The 18,068-nt window shown below is 34.4% G+C and overlaps 1 protein-coding gene across 9 annotated transcripts; it reads right to left on the bottom strand.

The window, feature by feature from the left end:
* Positions 1 to 3,368: 3,368 nt before the first annotated feature.
* Positions 3,369 to 17,939, bottom strand: LOC126979790 (uncharacterized). 9 transcript variants are annotated; one of them, XM_050829325.1, is made up of 6 exons: positions 17,843 to 17,939; positions 16,447 to 16,748; positions 10,964 to 11,008; positions 9,994 to 10,108; positions 9,137 to 9,319; positions 3,369 to 6,663 (listed from the first exon to the last, which is right to left on the bottom strand). In XM_050829325.1, the coding sequence occupies exons 2-6, from the start codon at positions 16,669 to 16,671 to the stop codon at positions 6,287 to 6,289; spliced, it is 945 nt and encodes a 314-aa protein (XP_050685282.1). In that variant the 5' UTR covers positions 16,672 to 16,748; positions 17,843 to 17,939; the 3' UTR covers positions 3,369 to 6,286. The 9 variants fall into 9 exon arrangements, with proteins under 9 accessions (XP_050685282.1, XP_050685283.1, XP_050685284.1 ...); XM_050829326.1 differs by having other exon boundaries at positions 16,447 to 16,785; positions 17,843 to 17,913; XM_050829327.1 differs by having other exon boundaries at positions 16,447 to 16,765; positions 17,843 to 17,905.
* Positions 17,940 to 18,068: the final 129 nt, after the last annotated feature.

The following is an 18,068-nucleotide window of genomic DNA, read 5'->3' as shown; positions in this document are numbered from 1 at the left end:
AACTAAATACTTACTTTAACACTTACAAGTAACTTCATATAAAACAATTTGGCTTTACTAGGGGTCGCTCGACTACAAATGCAGGTGTTAAACTCACTAGGAATACTTTTGAGGACTGGTAGGAATCACAGAATGCACTTGGTATCTTCTGTGATTTATCTAAGGCTTTCGATTGTATTCAACATTCAACGCTGGTCAGGAAACTATGTCACTATCAGGTATAAAAGGATCTGGGCTCGATCGTCTGATCTCATATTTAAATAATAAAATTCAGAGGGTCAATGTGAATGGCAGTAGATCTCCTGGGACTTGTCTCGGTACCACAAGGGTCTATTATTGAACCGTTCCTCTTCCTAATTCATATAAATGATGTACCTAACCTTGTAGAAAAAAACACAAGGTAGTGTTGTTTGCGGATGAGACTTCACTCATATTGAAAGTGAAAAGAAGCCAAGTTTTATATGATGAAATAAACAATGCTCTATCTGACATCGTGTACTGGTTTACCGCCAATAACTTATTGCTAAATAGTCATAAAACTATATATATTAAATTTATCGCGCCAAATGTCAAAAATGTAGATTCGAATATTTTATTAAACGGAGAGGTGGTAAAACCGGTGGAATCTGCTTTATTCATTGGCAATACTCTTGATTCCAAATTGTAATGGGGCCCCCATATTGAAGTATTGGCAAATAGGCTTAGTTCTGTTGCATAGGCGCTTAAATAATTAGACAGTTAACTGACATAGATACGGCGTGACTGTGAAAATAATAGCGAACACCCTCAGGCTCTTTAATTATAAATGTTTATTGTGCGATATTACATTGTAATTCATATTTTTATAAAAAAAAAAACCGTTGAGTTTCTTGCGCCCGTTCTTTTCAGGTCTGAGGCAGTATTTTGAATGGGTGGCTTACGTAAGTCGAAACTTTGCTCAGACTTTACTTACGTATAACTTAGCTGGGTGTGATGAAACGCGAACTTAACTTTTGCATTGGTATTTCAAATCTCAAACGAGTATAAAAACGATATCAAAGATTATGTTAAGCTTACACTCAGCTAAGTTTTACGTAAGTACAGTCTAAGCAAAGTCTAAGTACGCTCTATAGATCTCTCACCCTAATCATAAGAGTCTTCTTACTTAAAGCATTGCTAATTCTCACTCTGTCTTCTTCTATTGACCTAAGTCAGAATGAGAAAAAAAAACTCCTTAGCGGCTGTTTAAAGTTAGCGGACCATTATGAATAAGGGGGTAAGTCTTCGGTGTAAAAGCTGCAAAAGTATTGCCTAAAGGAATGGATGGTTAAACCATTTGTTAAAATGACTACATAAATATTAATCATTGAAATATTAAAACTCACTTTCTTAGCTAATTATGACTATTATTATTAGCATATTTAACGGTTACTATCTACGTATCTGATTGTATTGTTATATAACTTTTTTGTTACACCTGATTGTATATTGTTGGCATTTTAAATGTCTCTTACTTATAAAATATGAATAAGAGTGCATATACCTAGAAAATTGATCCAAATCCGTCAATAATGTGTGTAGGTGTGCTGATAGATAATGGACTAATTTTCGACGAAATCTCACTGACCTTGCAGTATGACAAAAGCTGTCTAGCTATGAGTGTCAGAATATACAATAAACTGCCCATTAATTTAAAATTATTAAATAAAAGACTTCTCAAGAAAAAACTTAAACACTGGTTAAGTGAGCGATTATTTTATACGACAAATGAATTTCTGAATGCGAATAATGAGGTGACTTGAAATGTGAAACTTTTTACTAACAATTAATTAAACAATATTTATTAATTACTAGCTGACCCGACAGACGTTATTCTGTATATAATAAATAAAATAATATTTTTATATGAATTTGGCAATAACATATCATAACATCAAAAAATACTTCGTAAAATATGCACCCTGCTGTCGTAATGAAATTGTTTCACAGCAGAACTGTCAAACCGTGCGTCAATAAATTCTCTCATAGAAATTATGTATGGACACATCAAAGGAAAAACAAATTTGTTGTTTTTATTTAATTTAGCAGCATTTTCCTATTTATTCACCTTTTAAACCTTCTCTGGACTTCTACAAATAATTCAAGACCTAAATTTGCCAAATCGGTCCAGTCGTTCTCGAGTTTTAGCGAGACTAACGAACAGCAATTCATTTTTATATATATGGATAGATTTTAGTATTATGTTAGTCTGTAATTTTTTATTTTTTTTTATTTTTATTATTATTTTAGTTAAGATTTTATTGGTCCTGATGCAGATATATTTCATAATCTAATTTTGTTATGTGTTTAATAACTTATACCATTTACTGTGTTAAATTAAAATGCATGCCTAGTTAAACCTGGCGAAACATGTGAAACTGTAAGATTGTACCATCGTAAAATACTGATTGATTGATTGATTGGTGACATACGATGGCGCTAATTTACTTTCTCCCTCGTACTACAAAGCTGTGGAAAGAGCTTCATTGTGCAGTGTTTCTGGGACGATACGACATGGGTACCTTCACACAAAGCGCGTACACCTTCCTTGAAGGCCGGCAACGCTCCTGTGATCACTCTGGTGTTGCAAGAGAACGTGGTCGGCGGTGATCACTTAACAACAGGTGACCCGTACGCTCGTTTGTCATCCTATTGCATAAAAAAATTTAAAATATTTTAACTGTTGCCTTTCAATATATTCTCGATAATGTTATGTATGTATATTGGCCCATAAGTGAATATTCTTGAAACTGAAACATACACTTGTTACGCCTACTACTCGGCTAAGTCGAGTAAGTAAGTCTTTTGTAAGGCGTTATAAGTGTATGCTTTTACAACTTGATCCCAGAAAATTTTCAAAACAAATGTATTACAAAATTCAAAAGAATAGTTAAAAGACATTTGTGTGGTTAAGGTTACTACTTATAACATAATTGACTTCTTAATGATATCATAGATTGGGAAAGGTGCGACCACGGTCAGGCTAAATTATGCGTTGTATAGAAATTTTATTAAAAAAAAAATAAGAACCCGCTGAGTTTCTTGCTGTTTCTTCTCAACGTTTTTACTTTCATTGAGTTCATATTCTATTTTGAATTAAAATAGTTTTATTTGAATTTTATTTGATTTTCTTGGTAGTTGTAGTAGTAGAGTCAGCTAATATATTGCGTTCAATTTGTCATTATGACCCATTTTACCTTATTCTGGGTCTGGTCTGGTTTCCACTCGTGAAGGGATGAACACAGCAATGATATTAAGTACAAGCTTTTCCTGCTGTGTTATTTGTTCCTCACCGAAACTTTAGAATAAATCAAAGAGTTTATATTCTAGGGAAAATGAAAGATTCAAAATATCATCTCTCATTTTATTATAATTCTGCCTTTAAAAATACTTAGAAAATATAGGTTCGTAACATTCATTGGTACATGTATTAATAATATAAGTACCAAGACTAATGCAATGTCTCAATATAGTACGACCACATAGATTAAAGGTAAACTGACTTGTAAGTAAGGTTCGAATCCTGGTAGGTACAAAAAAATTGCTGATTAATATGTGTATTTATGTATGTCTAAGGCGGAGATGCGACTTCGAATTTGCTCAGACTTTACTTACGTATAACTTAGCTGAGCGTGATAAAACGCGAACTTGACTTTTGCATTTGGCTAAGCATAATTTCAGCTGTCAAATGACTATAAAAACAAAATCAAAGATTATGCCAAGCTTATACTTAGCTCAGTTTTACTTAAGTACAGCCTGAGCACAATCTAAGGACGATATACCTATAACTCATCCTAAGTCGTAAACTGTACCGGAGTATTATTAAACGCTAAGTTAAGTTATTCCAAATTTAAAACTTTTTGTCATTATCTTACCTTTGCCCCTACAGAACTACACGAGGGAGGGACAGAATTACAGGCAGAAGTAATTTTAAACTTGGAGTAACTTATGTAAGACAGTGCAAGATTAAGCTAAGGAGCTAGTTAAATTGAATCTGATTGAAATGAAATCTCTTATTTTATCATGAATACAAGGTATCATTAATATATTAGATATCTAAATATTTTTTTCGATAGATTTATGAGGACCGGTCAATGTTTAGACCAAAGAATTTAATACTTAATGGGAATTATTCAGAAATATTACGTAATCCTTTATCTAATAACGATCTCTTGAAAATAATTTTGACATTACAAAAGATTTCAAGAAACTCGTATAAATTATCTGTAACGGATTTCGAATGGCAAAACTTGCCGACTTAGTCGTAAACAGTCAGCCACGCTTTGCATTAGCTCCTTAGTATCAAAACAAAATTGGTCAAGCATTATCGGGCTTTCAGATACTATATACACTAGTATATTCTAACTCTATGTGATGCACGTCTTACAATAGCGACATACCAACTTATATGTATGTAAAAAAAATCAATGTAAAATATTGTAATTGGATATGGCAGGAAAAGTGGATCAGGACGAACCCGTTGATAATAATATAATCAAGATAATATTCTACGGGAAAAGGGAGAGCAAGAGAGCTTGTATGAATGGGATTGATGGGGCATTTTGTATGATTTATAAACAATGTCTCATGCCATGAATTATTACTGATAGTTAAAAAGATTTTCTTCAGGTTCTTTCTACGTTTAAATAGCCATTTAATACTAGAATAACATTTCAAATTCGGATGTATACCTCTGCGATACTTAGTTATTGGAATTTCTGTAGATACATTAACTAACTCTTAGATAGACGTCTAGATAGACTATGACAGCTGTGAAAACGTCGAAAAAAATTTGATTTAGAAATAACCTCTATTTTGAACAATTCACGCACAATAAAGTGTCATACAAATCGTGAGTGTAAGGCGTAGCTTGTTACGCATACTAAAGTATTATTCCTGGCCTTTTTTTATCGGTTGTCTAATAGCAAGAGACTCTATCTAGACGTATAAATTATCGTTATTTATATTATTGGACTTACTAGCAATCGTAAAAATAAAATTTTTGAAATGGCGGACATTCATCATTAAAGGAACGTATTCTTATTTACTTTATCAACACCCATGCTTTAAATCCTCTATTAAAGATTCTGAAACAGCTTATTGCCAACATTAAAACACCCTATGTTCTAATAACCATTACATCATCCAAACGAGTATTGTAATGTTGTATTGAATTTCATAACAACACTTCTATGTTTTTCTTTTTCGATCCCTTCATGCGCAAAGAGTTTCAACAGACAGCCACATTCTTATTGCTCGATGCGTGGTATCTGTATGAATTTCAAAAAAAGAACATTTTCGTTTACGCGCGTTCCACACTACCAGAACGTCGCGCGCCGTAAAACAAAGTAGGTTATTCGAATCCCCGCCATTTTGCTTCGATATTTTTATTGTTTTGTTTACAAAAAATGAGCGATTCATTTTAAACGCTGCAAAAGGGCATTATATTCGAGTGAATTTTAATTATTACACTATACAAAATGTAAATTACTACTAAAATAAATAATTGTTTCAATACTTAGTTTATATGTATTTATAATCAGTAAGGAATGATATTAGGTTACTACGAGGACTGGTATTTTAGTGTTAGCAGTAAGCTTTTAGAGGATTCATATTCTGGGTGTAGATAAAGTCTTGTATGCAACTGTTGATAATTTGGTATTAAAACACGAATGTAAATACACATTCGTGTTATTACACAACAGTTGCATAAATAACTATTAATCACAATATCAAGACATTGCAAAAGTAATAGGTATAACATTAAGTAGTTAACTTAAGACTAAAAATATGTAGGTATACCAAATTAAGATGAAATTTCTGACAGTCCCTGACTGTTTTTTTATGTAGAGACGAAAAGGTTTTACAATATTCCAATATTGGACATAATATAAAGGTTCGAGAATTTGTATTTATCAAAAAAATTGCATTAACTTAAACAAAAGTTAACAATAAACATTGTTGACAATAAATTGTAATGAACAATTATTTGATATATTTTTGTCGTGGTCATTTATGAAACGCAATATTCAGCTGATTATCGCTTTTTACATTATATTGTTGCCTATTTAACAAAACAAACATAAAATAAATAACAAATTTAATAAAATATGACTAGTTGTAAAGACTAACAGATTAATGTTATAAAATATACTTAATAATAATTAATATTTTTATCTTTGTTTCCTTATCGCCAATATTGTGACTTTTTAGAGCCAGCATCCTTCACAAAATTTCAACCAATTTCCTCTAGAGCGAAATGTTAACATTAATAATCTGTGTACCCACGCGTTACTTGTCCAACGCCATCTAGTGCGACGGGTCGGTAATAATTTTGCATTTCACCCCAACCGCGAGGCGCTACGTTGAAATTAGGACCAGAAACTAAAGGTAAATGTGGGCTTTTTGGCGAAGCGTACACATCATTCAGTTTAGTTGGTGCAAGCGTAACAGGAATATCTAAGTCTTTTAGATTGTACATTGGTGGTGAAATCGGGAACGGTTCCATTTTGGGAATATTGGAAGTATGTTTGAGCGCCGATTTTGGGTACGTTTTCTGGTTTCGGGCGTTAGATGGCGGCCTGTACGGAGTGTCATGGTTGGCGACCGGTGTTGGTGCTGTGCTCGTGTTTGAAGTATTTCTCCCTGAAAATTTATAAAATATTTTTATTAAGTAGGTACATTTTATGACGGACTTTAGGGCGGGGGCTCTTTATCCCTCCTTAGCATCAGTTTTTTTGCGTACCACGAGAGAGTCAGTTTTATGACCGTTATGTGATATAATATAATAGATGTATAGGTATACAGAGTGGCAGCTGCCGCGCCAATACCGAAACATAAACAGTTTTCGTAAGATAATGACGGTTTCGACGAAGCCAAGTTTTGTATGACGAAGTAAACAATGCTCTATCTGACATCGTGTACTGGTTTAGCGCCAATAACTTATTGTTAAATAATCATAAAACCAAATATATTAAATTCACCGCGCCAAATGTCAAAAATGTAGATGCGAATATTTTATTAAATGGAAAGGTGGTAAAACCAGTGGAATCTGCTATATTTCTTGGCATTACTCTTGATTCCAAATTGCAGTGGGGCCCCCATATTGAAGGATTGGCGAATAGGCTTAGTTCTGCAGCATATGCGGTTAAGAAAATTAGACGGTTAACTGACATAGATACGGCGAGATTAGTATACTTTAGTTATTTTCATAGTATTATGTCCTATGGTATATTGTTATGGGGCAGTGCGGCCGATATTAATACTATCTTTGTGCTGCAGAAGAGGGCTATTCGCGCGATTTATAACCTAGGTCCTAAAGAATCATTAAGAGAAAAATTTAAAGACATAAACGTTTTGATTGTTGCTTCTCAATACATTTTCGATAATGTTTTGTATGTTCATAAGCACATTGAGGAATTTTCTAGAAACTGTGACATTCATAATGTTAACACGAGGAACAAACATAAACTTGTTATGCCTACTACTCGTTTGGGTCGAGTTAGTAAGTCTTTTGTTGGGCGATGTATATACTTCTACAATATGATCCCAGAAAATGTACAAAACAAATGTGTTACGAAATTTAAAAGAATTGTTAAAAAAAGTTTGTGTGGGAAAGGTTATTATAGCATAAACGATTTTCTTAATGACACCACGGACTGGGAATAAAGCGAACACCCTCAGGCTCTTTAATTATAAATGTTTATTGTACGATATTACATTGTAATCCATATTTTATATTAAAAAAAAAAAGCCCGCTGAGTTTCTTGCGCCCATTCTTCTCAGGTCTGAGGCAGTCTCTTTTGAATGGGTGATAGATTTTGACGTTCAATAAGTGATTTTAAATCCTATTTTGAATAAAAATATTTGAATTTGAATTTGAATGTGACCTAAAGGTCTGATGATGTGATAATTCACTACTCATGTGCCCTTAATTATGTCGCCCGCATCATGCACGCATTGAATAGAAGTGCATTGCTAGTAAAAACTTCGTAGGCAGTACTGCCCCGGAGGAACACCGAATATACAGTTTCATTAGGTGCTACTTACTATGTCTGCAGTATGTACATGGGGCACACTAAAAGTTTTGCACTTCTAGCTAATCGGAACTATTTGAATTTCGAATGTTATATATTTTGAAATGATGCAACCTTTCAAGAAGACTTACGGCCGTTTACGGTAGATAGGTTATTCAAAACGGCCGTTAGTAATAAATAAACAATTGACGGGAAATCATTTGTCAATTGTTTTTATCACACATCAAAATTTTAGATTTGATTTGATTTTAGAGCCATGATTTTTTATGACTTAAAAAGTTCTCTCTCTCCGCAAGACTGTTAAAAGTTCGTTGGATCCATCATGAACTGACAGCGGAGCAGAAGCGGGCTCGCGTGGAATGGTGCTAATGAAGTACGACCACGGACATTCTAATGCTGTTTATGACATTGTAATAGGAGACGAAACGTGGATTTATTGTTTTGAACCCGAAAAAAAACAGCAATCTTGTGAATGGGTGTTCAAAAATGAGAACAGGCCAACATGAGGCAGGCGAGAAACGTTGGTAAAAAATTATCATTTTTATCTCACTACGGGTCCCAACTGCACAATTCCAATTGAAGATCAAAAGAGTGTTAATGCCGAGTGATATTCTACGGTCTACTATTTGTTTACCCAGGGTGTTAAAAAAGTTCGCGAAAGACGACCAAAAAGCCGCGTTCTCCTACATCATGACAACGCTTCTTCATATACGGCAAACAAAACTAAGTCATTTTTAACTTCCGAAAAAGTACAACTCGTCACCCATCTTGCACATAGCCCCGACCTAGCATCCTGTGATTTCTGTATTTTTCCCAAAATCAAAGACTTGATGAGAGGTTTCACTTTTACCCATTCCGAAGAGGCAGTGATAGCGTTCAATCAGCACGTAGAAAACATGCCTTCAGATCTGTGGTCCTCCTGTTTAAAAAAATTGTTCGATCGCATGAAATAATGTTTAAAATGTAAAGGAGCGTATTTTGAAAAGCAATAAACATAATATTTTGGTTATAGCATGTTGTTTTTTTAAGTTACGCAAAACTTTTAGTGTGACCTACGTATATAGGTAAATAAAGATCCAAACCTCTTCCTTCATGAACCCATTTAACTGAACGTTTCTTCCTGTTGACGTACATACTCTGGCCCTTGGACATCTGGTTGCTGGAGTCAGAGAGCGACTTGGATATCGCTCGCGCCAAGTCCATTTGCTGCTTCACTGTTGGATGCACACCAGGCACGTAGAACGCTGAAGAGGCGAATGTCTTTTCTGGAATAAATGAATTTACTCATTGAATAATGAACTTGTACAAAGAAAGGTTGGACTCTGTGAATAACCTAATCAAATACATACTGATATCGCATCATTGCATCGCATCGTCACACTTACTTTAGTACTTCAACCGTCGTAGATATAGCCGTTTATGGAATACTTAAATAGCTAGATACTTATAAAGAATTACAAAAGGTTCACTGCTACAGTCGCTTAAAGATTCCTTTACAAGTCTAAGGAAGACTTAACTTTAAGTATCGTTGAACCTATACTATCTTCATTGCTAATTTACTAATCAGTTAATTAGTTATTAAATACTGACGCTTATGAATGTAAGGATACTGTCTACCATTTAGGTAAAGACTTACAATATATTAGCTTAAGATCATTTATACGTTTAGTTAGACTGTGACAGCTGTGAAAAGTCGGAAGAAAATGAGGTTGAAAGTTAAGCTCTATTTTGAGCGATGCGCGCACACTAAACAAAGTCAGGTCAGTCGTTTATACGCTAGTATGTTCTAAGTCAATAAGTTATGTCTGCCACATGATTTAGATTATCACAATCAAAATATAATTCACATAATGATAATAAATCTCTAGGAAGCAGAAGTCAAATACAAAAACAATCAAAACTTAATGATTCATAAAATATAAAAATAGACGAATATTACCGAATTTCCGGTCTTTCTTGATGATATGCTCCTCAGCATCTGGCGCTGGTGTGAATATCTTGTTCAGATCCACCTCCTTGTCACCAACAATTATTGGTTTGTTCTCCAAATCGTCCTGAAATATTGATACACCATATTTTATCTTTACACACACATCATTATGATCAATGTATGATAATATATTAATATATAATGTGTCTAAATTAACAATTGCAAATGGTGTTTTTGTGGTGCTTATGTCATCATAATAAGTGTTTTATCATGCAACGTAAAGTAATTAATAAATAACAACCAGTTTCTAAGAATTTTGAACCATACCGGTCAATGCCTTAATGCGTGTTCAATACACATTTTATTTTGTTGCGTGGGCTTTTGTATGTTGCCATGCTAAAAATATATTTACCAGAATTTAATGTCGAACCAAAATGATTGTGCAATACAATAGAACTGCACTAATGTGGAATTCTACATGCAATTAAAACACTATGAATGGAAATATCTGAATAATGAGATTAAGGATGTCTTTAGCTGTCTTCATTGAATTTCATTTGATAACATGTATCTTATATATCATTTGCAAGCAACCATTTATTTAGCCATTAGCCATTTTACAACCAGTTCTTACATTGCATTATCTACAAGAAATTTAAATTTACTACAGATTTCAGTCCCAAAAGTAAAAATATTGTGTTCACGCACCAAATGAATGAGTAGATAATCAAAATATATTAAAAAAATTTGGAGTTTTTTTTAATTAAAATGGCACAAAGACAGTAACTGGCTTTGTTGATGACTTAAACTGAATCAATCCACACGATTAGTAACAAAATAAAATGGTTAGTTAAATACGTTTATGTCTGAACAAGGTGAGCCTTGTTTTGGATGTGTTTACGTAAAAACATGTAAAAGTGATAATATCGAGATTGGTATATACAGTGCTTGATCAACGATTTTGTTTCTTTTTCCTTACGAGAGGTTCTTCAGGTAGGACGAGGTCCTGAAGCTCAGCATCATTCTGTATAATAATACATTAGGCATTTTAATTTTGGGAATTCAAATGATAATGATCTGTTTCTCAAACTCAGTAATGTAAAATGTGGTAGTTTTATTACATTTTGTAAATGTATTACCCCTAGAGTACCTATGTTAAACGTTAAGTTAAAAAGCAGAGTTAAACGGACTGACTGGATTTTTGTTATCGCTTTTACCTGCTCTTAAAATTTCTTATATTTTGCAAACTGATCCAAAAATTAAGCAATATTGAACCCCTGTTCCTCTCGAAGGTAATTGGTCGAACCGGTTACCTTGGAATAAATGGACCATTACTTTTATATATCTTTTAATTAAATTATACGTATTTAGTTTAGTAATTATAACAATTGTTACATATTTTAAGCAAACGTTTTTATTTGTTTTATCGTTACTGTCTTCATTTTTAGTGACCAGGGTTTCCTTTAACAACTTGTGTCTCGAGGTGACGACTCAGTTGTAGTGCCGCTCAGAATTTTTGGGTGTTTCAAGAATCCTGAGCGGCACTGCATTGTTATGGGCAGGGCGTATCAATTACCATCTGCTGAACGTCCGGCTCGTCTCGTCCATTATTTTCATAAAAAATCTTTTTTAAATAACAAACACGACTTGTGTCGAATTGGCTTCAATCCAACCTCAAAATTCCGGATTCTGTTGTTAACAATACGTTTAAAGTCGAATTCAGGCCAAGTCTTTTATATTTAACGCTAGAAAAACATAAATATTCAGAAATTTATAAATCCTTCACTTTGTACAACTTTCAACAAACATTATTACTCTCCTTCACTACCAAACTGTGGAATGAGCATTCTTGCGTGCTGTTCTTCAGAAGGAATCTAAATGGAAGACAAAGCTCCATAAAATCCAGGGGTGCTGCAGGAGAGGATGGGCGTCTGTGATCACTTATCAGGTTATTCTCGTACTTATTTATCTTCCTATCCCTTGCAAAAAATGTCTAGTAATTTCAAAACGTTGCTTGGCAGTAACATTAAATTCAATCAATAACTGTATGACTTAAAAACTGCAAGCAAACCTACTTTAAGAGATTTTTAACGGTACTAATAAATACTACAAGGTATACTTTTGGATATATTTGCCTACAAATGTAGGAGAGGAAGTATTTTAAAAGTGATATTTGGACCCTAACTACCAGATTTAAAAATGTGAAACAAAATAAATATTTTGATCCACAATTTGTCTCCATCAGGTGTTTGGATTTGAGATATAAGAAACAATGGTTCATCTCATATACAGATCTTAACACAGAGAGGACGTACTTTCCTCAAACAATAGTGGAAAGGGAAAATATGAAGGTCTACCAAGACCTTTACTAAAATAGTATATTATTCACCTAGGGAATAAAGAAGTGACGTCATGGGTGTCATCTTGAAACATCTAAGGACGATTAACGTTATATCCTGATTGAAAAGATTGATTGCCTGCCCAAAAACCACAGCTAAAACTAAGGCTTTATATGTAAAAGCACAAATTGTCTGATTGCCGATACACCTGTCAGAACGTTAAAGTAACATAAGCAGAGGCTCACATAAGGCTTGAAACTTACCTGGAATAGACAAGGGGACGGTATTGTGCAAAAGGCATACTTTGTCTACAGTAGTTTGAGTCGCCTTTGTAGCCAAAAATGGGGCCTTAAGCCCAAAATGGCCCTTTAGCTATACACAGCCTTATGTTATGGCTCTGTGGAGTGTGTCTGCAGGAAAATTCTCAGAAGACCTTAATTGCCAAGCTAGATAATAGCCTTCAAAGAACTGCATGCGCTATCACAACAGAAGACATAATGTTCACGCCAGAAGCAGCTCTAAATGCGCTTAAAACCTGCCCCCTCTAACCTTGTATCTACAAAAGAAGACGAGCGCCAGCATGCATTTGATAATGACCTATAGGTGGGCGCACTGGCTCTCAAATGCTCTGCGGCCATTTGAACAAACCTTACTGAGAAGTAATGATATGTAAGCCGGGATCTGACATTGGCTGTGAAATCTTCGGAGAGTGCCAACCTGCCAAACTTTGGCAACCCTCTTGTGAACAATGCGCTTGGTGAACTCAATAACTAAAAGAACTCAATTTGATCCTGAACGTTTATTGGTGTCCGAAATAGTCTTGTTAAATCAACCATTCATTCATCATGTTCACAAAAGTGTAATAAACTCTGGAGCAACACTCCAGGTTTAACTCCATTCCAAAACCCTAATCAAAGGCTGCGCATGAGGATTCTGTTTGCGGCTTAAATGATTAAGCCGTTGTAAGCACTGTTTGAAGTGCTCTAGCACTTTACCATCATCATCATCATATCAGCCGGAAGACGCCCACTGCTGGACAAAGCCCTTACTCAAAGATCTCCACGCCAATCGGTCCTGCGCTACCCTTTTCCGACTATCTTGATCAGATAATCTTATGGGGGGCCTGGCCTACCAACACTGCACTTAAACAAACGAAATACAAAAAAAACAATCTTCTTTTTTGAAAATACCTAAAATCAGTCGAGAACGTTTGTAATAATAAGTGGCTATTGTTTCCTTTTAAGTAACGACGACGAATAGGTTATGGGGTATTATAATAAATTTAATAAATTCATAGTTAGTCGTAATTTAAGTTTAGTTTCCAGAAGAACCCGGGCACATTAATAGAGCACGGTAAAACTTTAAGCCGACCCACATTCTAGCGCTCCAATCGCAGGTCCAGCCACATATGGAGTATTGCTGTCATCTCTGGTCTGGCGCACCCTAGTATCAGCCCGAACTATTATACCGTGTGCAACGCAGAGCAGCTCGAATTGTCGGAGACCCAGTGCTTTTTGAACGGCTTATCTCTACAAGGGGGGTTTGCCCCGAAGAGCAGTTTCACCTGATTCCCGCCGCCGAATTCCACCTTTGCACGATACGCCACAAATTTGGATGTCATCCCCGCTATCTACATGTGTGGCGGTATCCACAGAGCGGTTTTCAAGGAGCTTTCTTCCACGTACTACAAAGCTTTGGAATGAGCTTCCTTGTGCGGAGTTTCCGAGACGATACGACATGGGTACCTTCAAGTCAGATTCCTCTGGGGTTGCAAGATAATGTGGGCGGCGGTGATCACTTAAAATCAGGTGACCCGTGCTCGTTGTCCTCCTCTCTCTCTCATAAAAAAGCTACCTAGATTTTAAGAACGAAATTACGGTTACAGAGAGAGTACGTAACAGCTGTGGAATACAAATATGAACCTCCGAACAATATACGCTGTGTTCGAGGTCAATGTTTTTAAACCTTAGCGATGTAGAGTGCATGTATAATTAAATGTGGTTTATTTTTAACTGTGTTGGCGTCTTGGGTTCGATGTCCGCGTTTCTCAGAATGAGCACGAGGTGGTCGAAAATCTAAGTGCTTATCTATGATAAATAAAACGATAGAAGTATCATCTACTACTATTACTCAGATTAAAATTTATTTTGAGTTGATCGTAGACTTATAATAACTAAAAATAAAAACCTTGAAAGTTTTATTGATTTGACGAATTTCCACGTAAAATGATCAATGCACTAAATCAAAATCTAATGACTATTTAACAGTGCTTTAGTCCACCTTAGCCTTTTTGAATTATGATTTGGTACCTATTAAAGGTATTCTAGCGTTAATCATCAAAATTTAAATTTGCTTTTATGCACGGATCCTAATTAGTTTTGTATGAAGATACCTCGTCTCCTTTGCGTAATTCCTTACAAGCTTTAAACGGACAAATCCGTTAAAATCCCATCAAATTAAGAATATAGGTACGTTTCAGATACATTTAACCAACCAACCATCATGTTACAAACTACAGTTCACTAAAATTTCAAATTGTAATTCAATCGAAACGCCTTAACAGCACAGCGTGAGTTATTTCATTCAACTTAACTTTTTTGATTGTGTTGCAAACATATCAATAAACATTGCATTCCAACATCTTAAGCCATTTCTGACGTTATCGTGCACAGACGCACAGACTAACACAATGTAAATAAATAATTTATTTATTTAATTTATTATGACGACAATCCTTACAATTTTATTTGTATGGATACCTAAATATACCTAGGCCTGTAGAGTATGATTTATATATCATACAGACATAAAACAAAATAACTTTAATATTATGTAGTGGAACTCAACCAGACAGCTTGTCGTTATGTAAATCAAACATGTCTTTTAGTCGCTTACTGTGTATGTAATGTTACGTACAATCTTATTATCGTTGCAAGGAGACTCTATTTTCACAACCTCTGGAGATACGCCAAACGGAATCGAATCAAAGTTAATAGTATATTAAATATATGATCGTCCTATTTAAATATGATTTATTATCTATACATCTACACACAACTGAAGTATCTGCTTTTACTAGATATAAGTAAATAAATGTTAATACGACACTTTGGCACGGCATAATAGAATACTTATTTTTAAAATATTCTTTGTCTAGACATATATAGTCTATTCCCCCTAAACTCCGAAATGACTAGAGATTTTTTGACGGGACTTCTCTGGCAGATAGCTCTGTATGAAAACAAATGAAAATGTGACCTTAATGTTATTCGATAGTCAGGCATAAACTTAATAACACGAGCAAAGATGGAGGAAGCGGCCCGTATATTTTAAACAATGAGGACATTTCAGCCGTTTCTTCTGTATTCTACTTTTGTTTGCAAGTGCTTCTTTGATGATTCACTAAAAGTATCACCATCATCATTACTTCAACCGAAAGACGCCCACTGCAAGACGAAGGCCTCCCAAAGATATCTCTCATCCCACCTTTTCCAGCAATATTGACCAGATCATCGGACCATCTTGTGAGGAGGCCCCTCAAAATACTAACCAGAACATCGGACCATCTTGTGAGGAGGCCCCTCAAAATACTGACCAGATCATCGGTCCATCTTGTGAGGAGGCCCCTCACAATATTGACCAGATCATCGGTCCATCTTGTAAGGAGGCCCCTCACAAGATGAAATGCATCTTCTAGTACGTGGTAGCCATTCGAGGACTTTTCTGCCGCAAAAGCCCCATCGGAATCTGCCCTTCGAGCTATATGCCACTGCGACTTCAGTTCCGCAATCATCCATAAAAAAATGTCATAGTTTTTTATAATTATCCGATTGTAAACCTTAATTAGACGTGATGTCTGAAGTTTATATGGAAGTTAAAAATAGGACTTAATTTTTCTAATTGACTATCGGATGGTTTTGAATGAGTCAGGCGAAGTAGATATTTTAATTTTAGTTTATTGATATGTACATTTAAATATTCAAATCAACTAAAAGTCATTAATGAGAATACAATTAATTAATTATAATTACGTTATACCATACTTTAATACAGCAGCTCCAATATGTCTCCTTGCGGCACACCGTGTTAGAAGCTTAGCACTAATTGAATAAGATAAACTTACCCAACTTACAGGGAACAATTTATAACTGAGGTTTGTAAGGAATTCCTTTTTTTTAGGATCGAACATATCCGAAGGCTTGAAACCCCGCTTGGTGATGAGTGTGCTGTTCACACTTGATGAAGTGTTGACGTCATCGAATGCATCCTTGTGAACCACCCGGTCATTAATCTTGTGAATACTCGACATTTTGTTTGAGGAGAACTGACTTTCACTTATTGTCATCATTTTCGCTGTTTTTCACTCTACTTAAAGTACGGATATTGTTTGCGTACTAAATTCTATTCGAACACTAAATTCACCTTCTGTTTTAACGACAATGCTACATGTAATCTGACGTCACTAAGATAGAAGACATGACATGGTGACTAATTATTACTGTATACATGTGCCAAAAACTAATTTACAATTAATATGTGCTCTATATTTTACACAATAGAGCCTTGTTTTGAATAATACAGCCTCTTAATCCCACATGTGCATATTAAATCACGTCTCAAAAAATTCAGAGCAAAGCTATTTAAAATATCTGTAATTTAAATTGTGTACATAGCAATGTATTCTCTTTTCTAAGTAGCAGTAAGGTTTAATGTGTTTTGAATAATTTTGATGGTTTTGTAAACTATTTTCGTGCGTGTACTGTTTACGAATGCGATAGGTTTAATAACGGCTGTTTTATGTTCGTTCCGTTTTCCAGTTTGATTATATTTATTTGAAATGTGGCCTTCAATTGCAAGCGTTTGATCTATATTATTAATTTACAGTTTATTGATACACATTAGTTTTAATAAATATCTCACAACAATACTAGAATTTAAATTTAAGAAAAAAGCAAAATCTCTGAGATTTATTGCTGATTTTCAATGGTCTCAGGTACCTTTCTACCTTCCGCATTATTTAAACTTTCAATAAGTTATTGTTAAATATTATTTTGAATAAAAATATTAATTGACTTTGAATAAGAAAAAATTAAATGAATTATCAATCAGTAACAAATATCATCAAAACATCAGCTATTCTACAGTGTCAAGTTGTCTGTTTGTCATGAGATGTTATTTTGTGAAAACTTATAATAGATTTATTTACATTGAAGGCATAAGCAAGAAATTTTTAGGAACGTTAATATCGGAACTGGAGAATAGTCATTTTATATTTCTTAAATTATTTTTTATTCTCCTCTTACTACAAAACCTCAGCGTGAAAAAAAAACATTTGGCCTGTTCTTTATTTGTAATGTTTTTTTTATTTCGTTGTCATCAAAAAGTCGTATCAAAAAGTAAAAAAGCTATAATTATATTATCCTAACATATATAATGAGAATTAACTATATTTAGTAGTCACGTGACACATCAGATTACATGTCTAGTAATATTGACAGCACAGACACACAAGCACTCACAATAAAACAACAAAACACACAGTTGGACACGACACAGATGTTCGCCGGTTGAAAGAAGTTTTCTTACTAACTATAATAAGCATTGGAACCATTGCATAATGCGCAGAAAAGCTCCGTTTTGAGTAGGGTGTCCATTCTTATATGATTTTCTTGGAATAATATTACAATGCTTAGTGAAAGAATAACGTTGAATAAATTTTGGCTGAACGTATTTCAGATTTGGCAA

This window comes from Leptidea sinapis, chromosome 4, assembly GCF_905404315.1.
Source record: "Leptidea sinapis chromosome 4, ilLepSina1.1, whole genome shotgun sequence".
Lineage (NCBI taxonomy): Eukaryota > Metazoa > Arthropoda > Insecta > Lepidoptera > Pieridae > Leptidea > Leptidea sinapis.
Note: the sequence above shows the minus strand (reverse complement) of the source record. Positions and strands in the feature narration are given on the sequence as shown.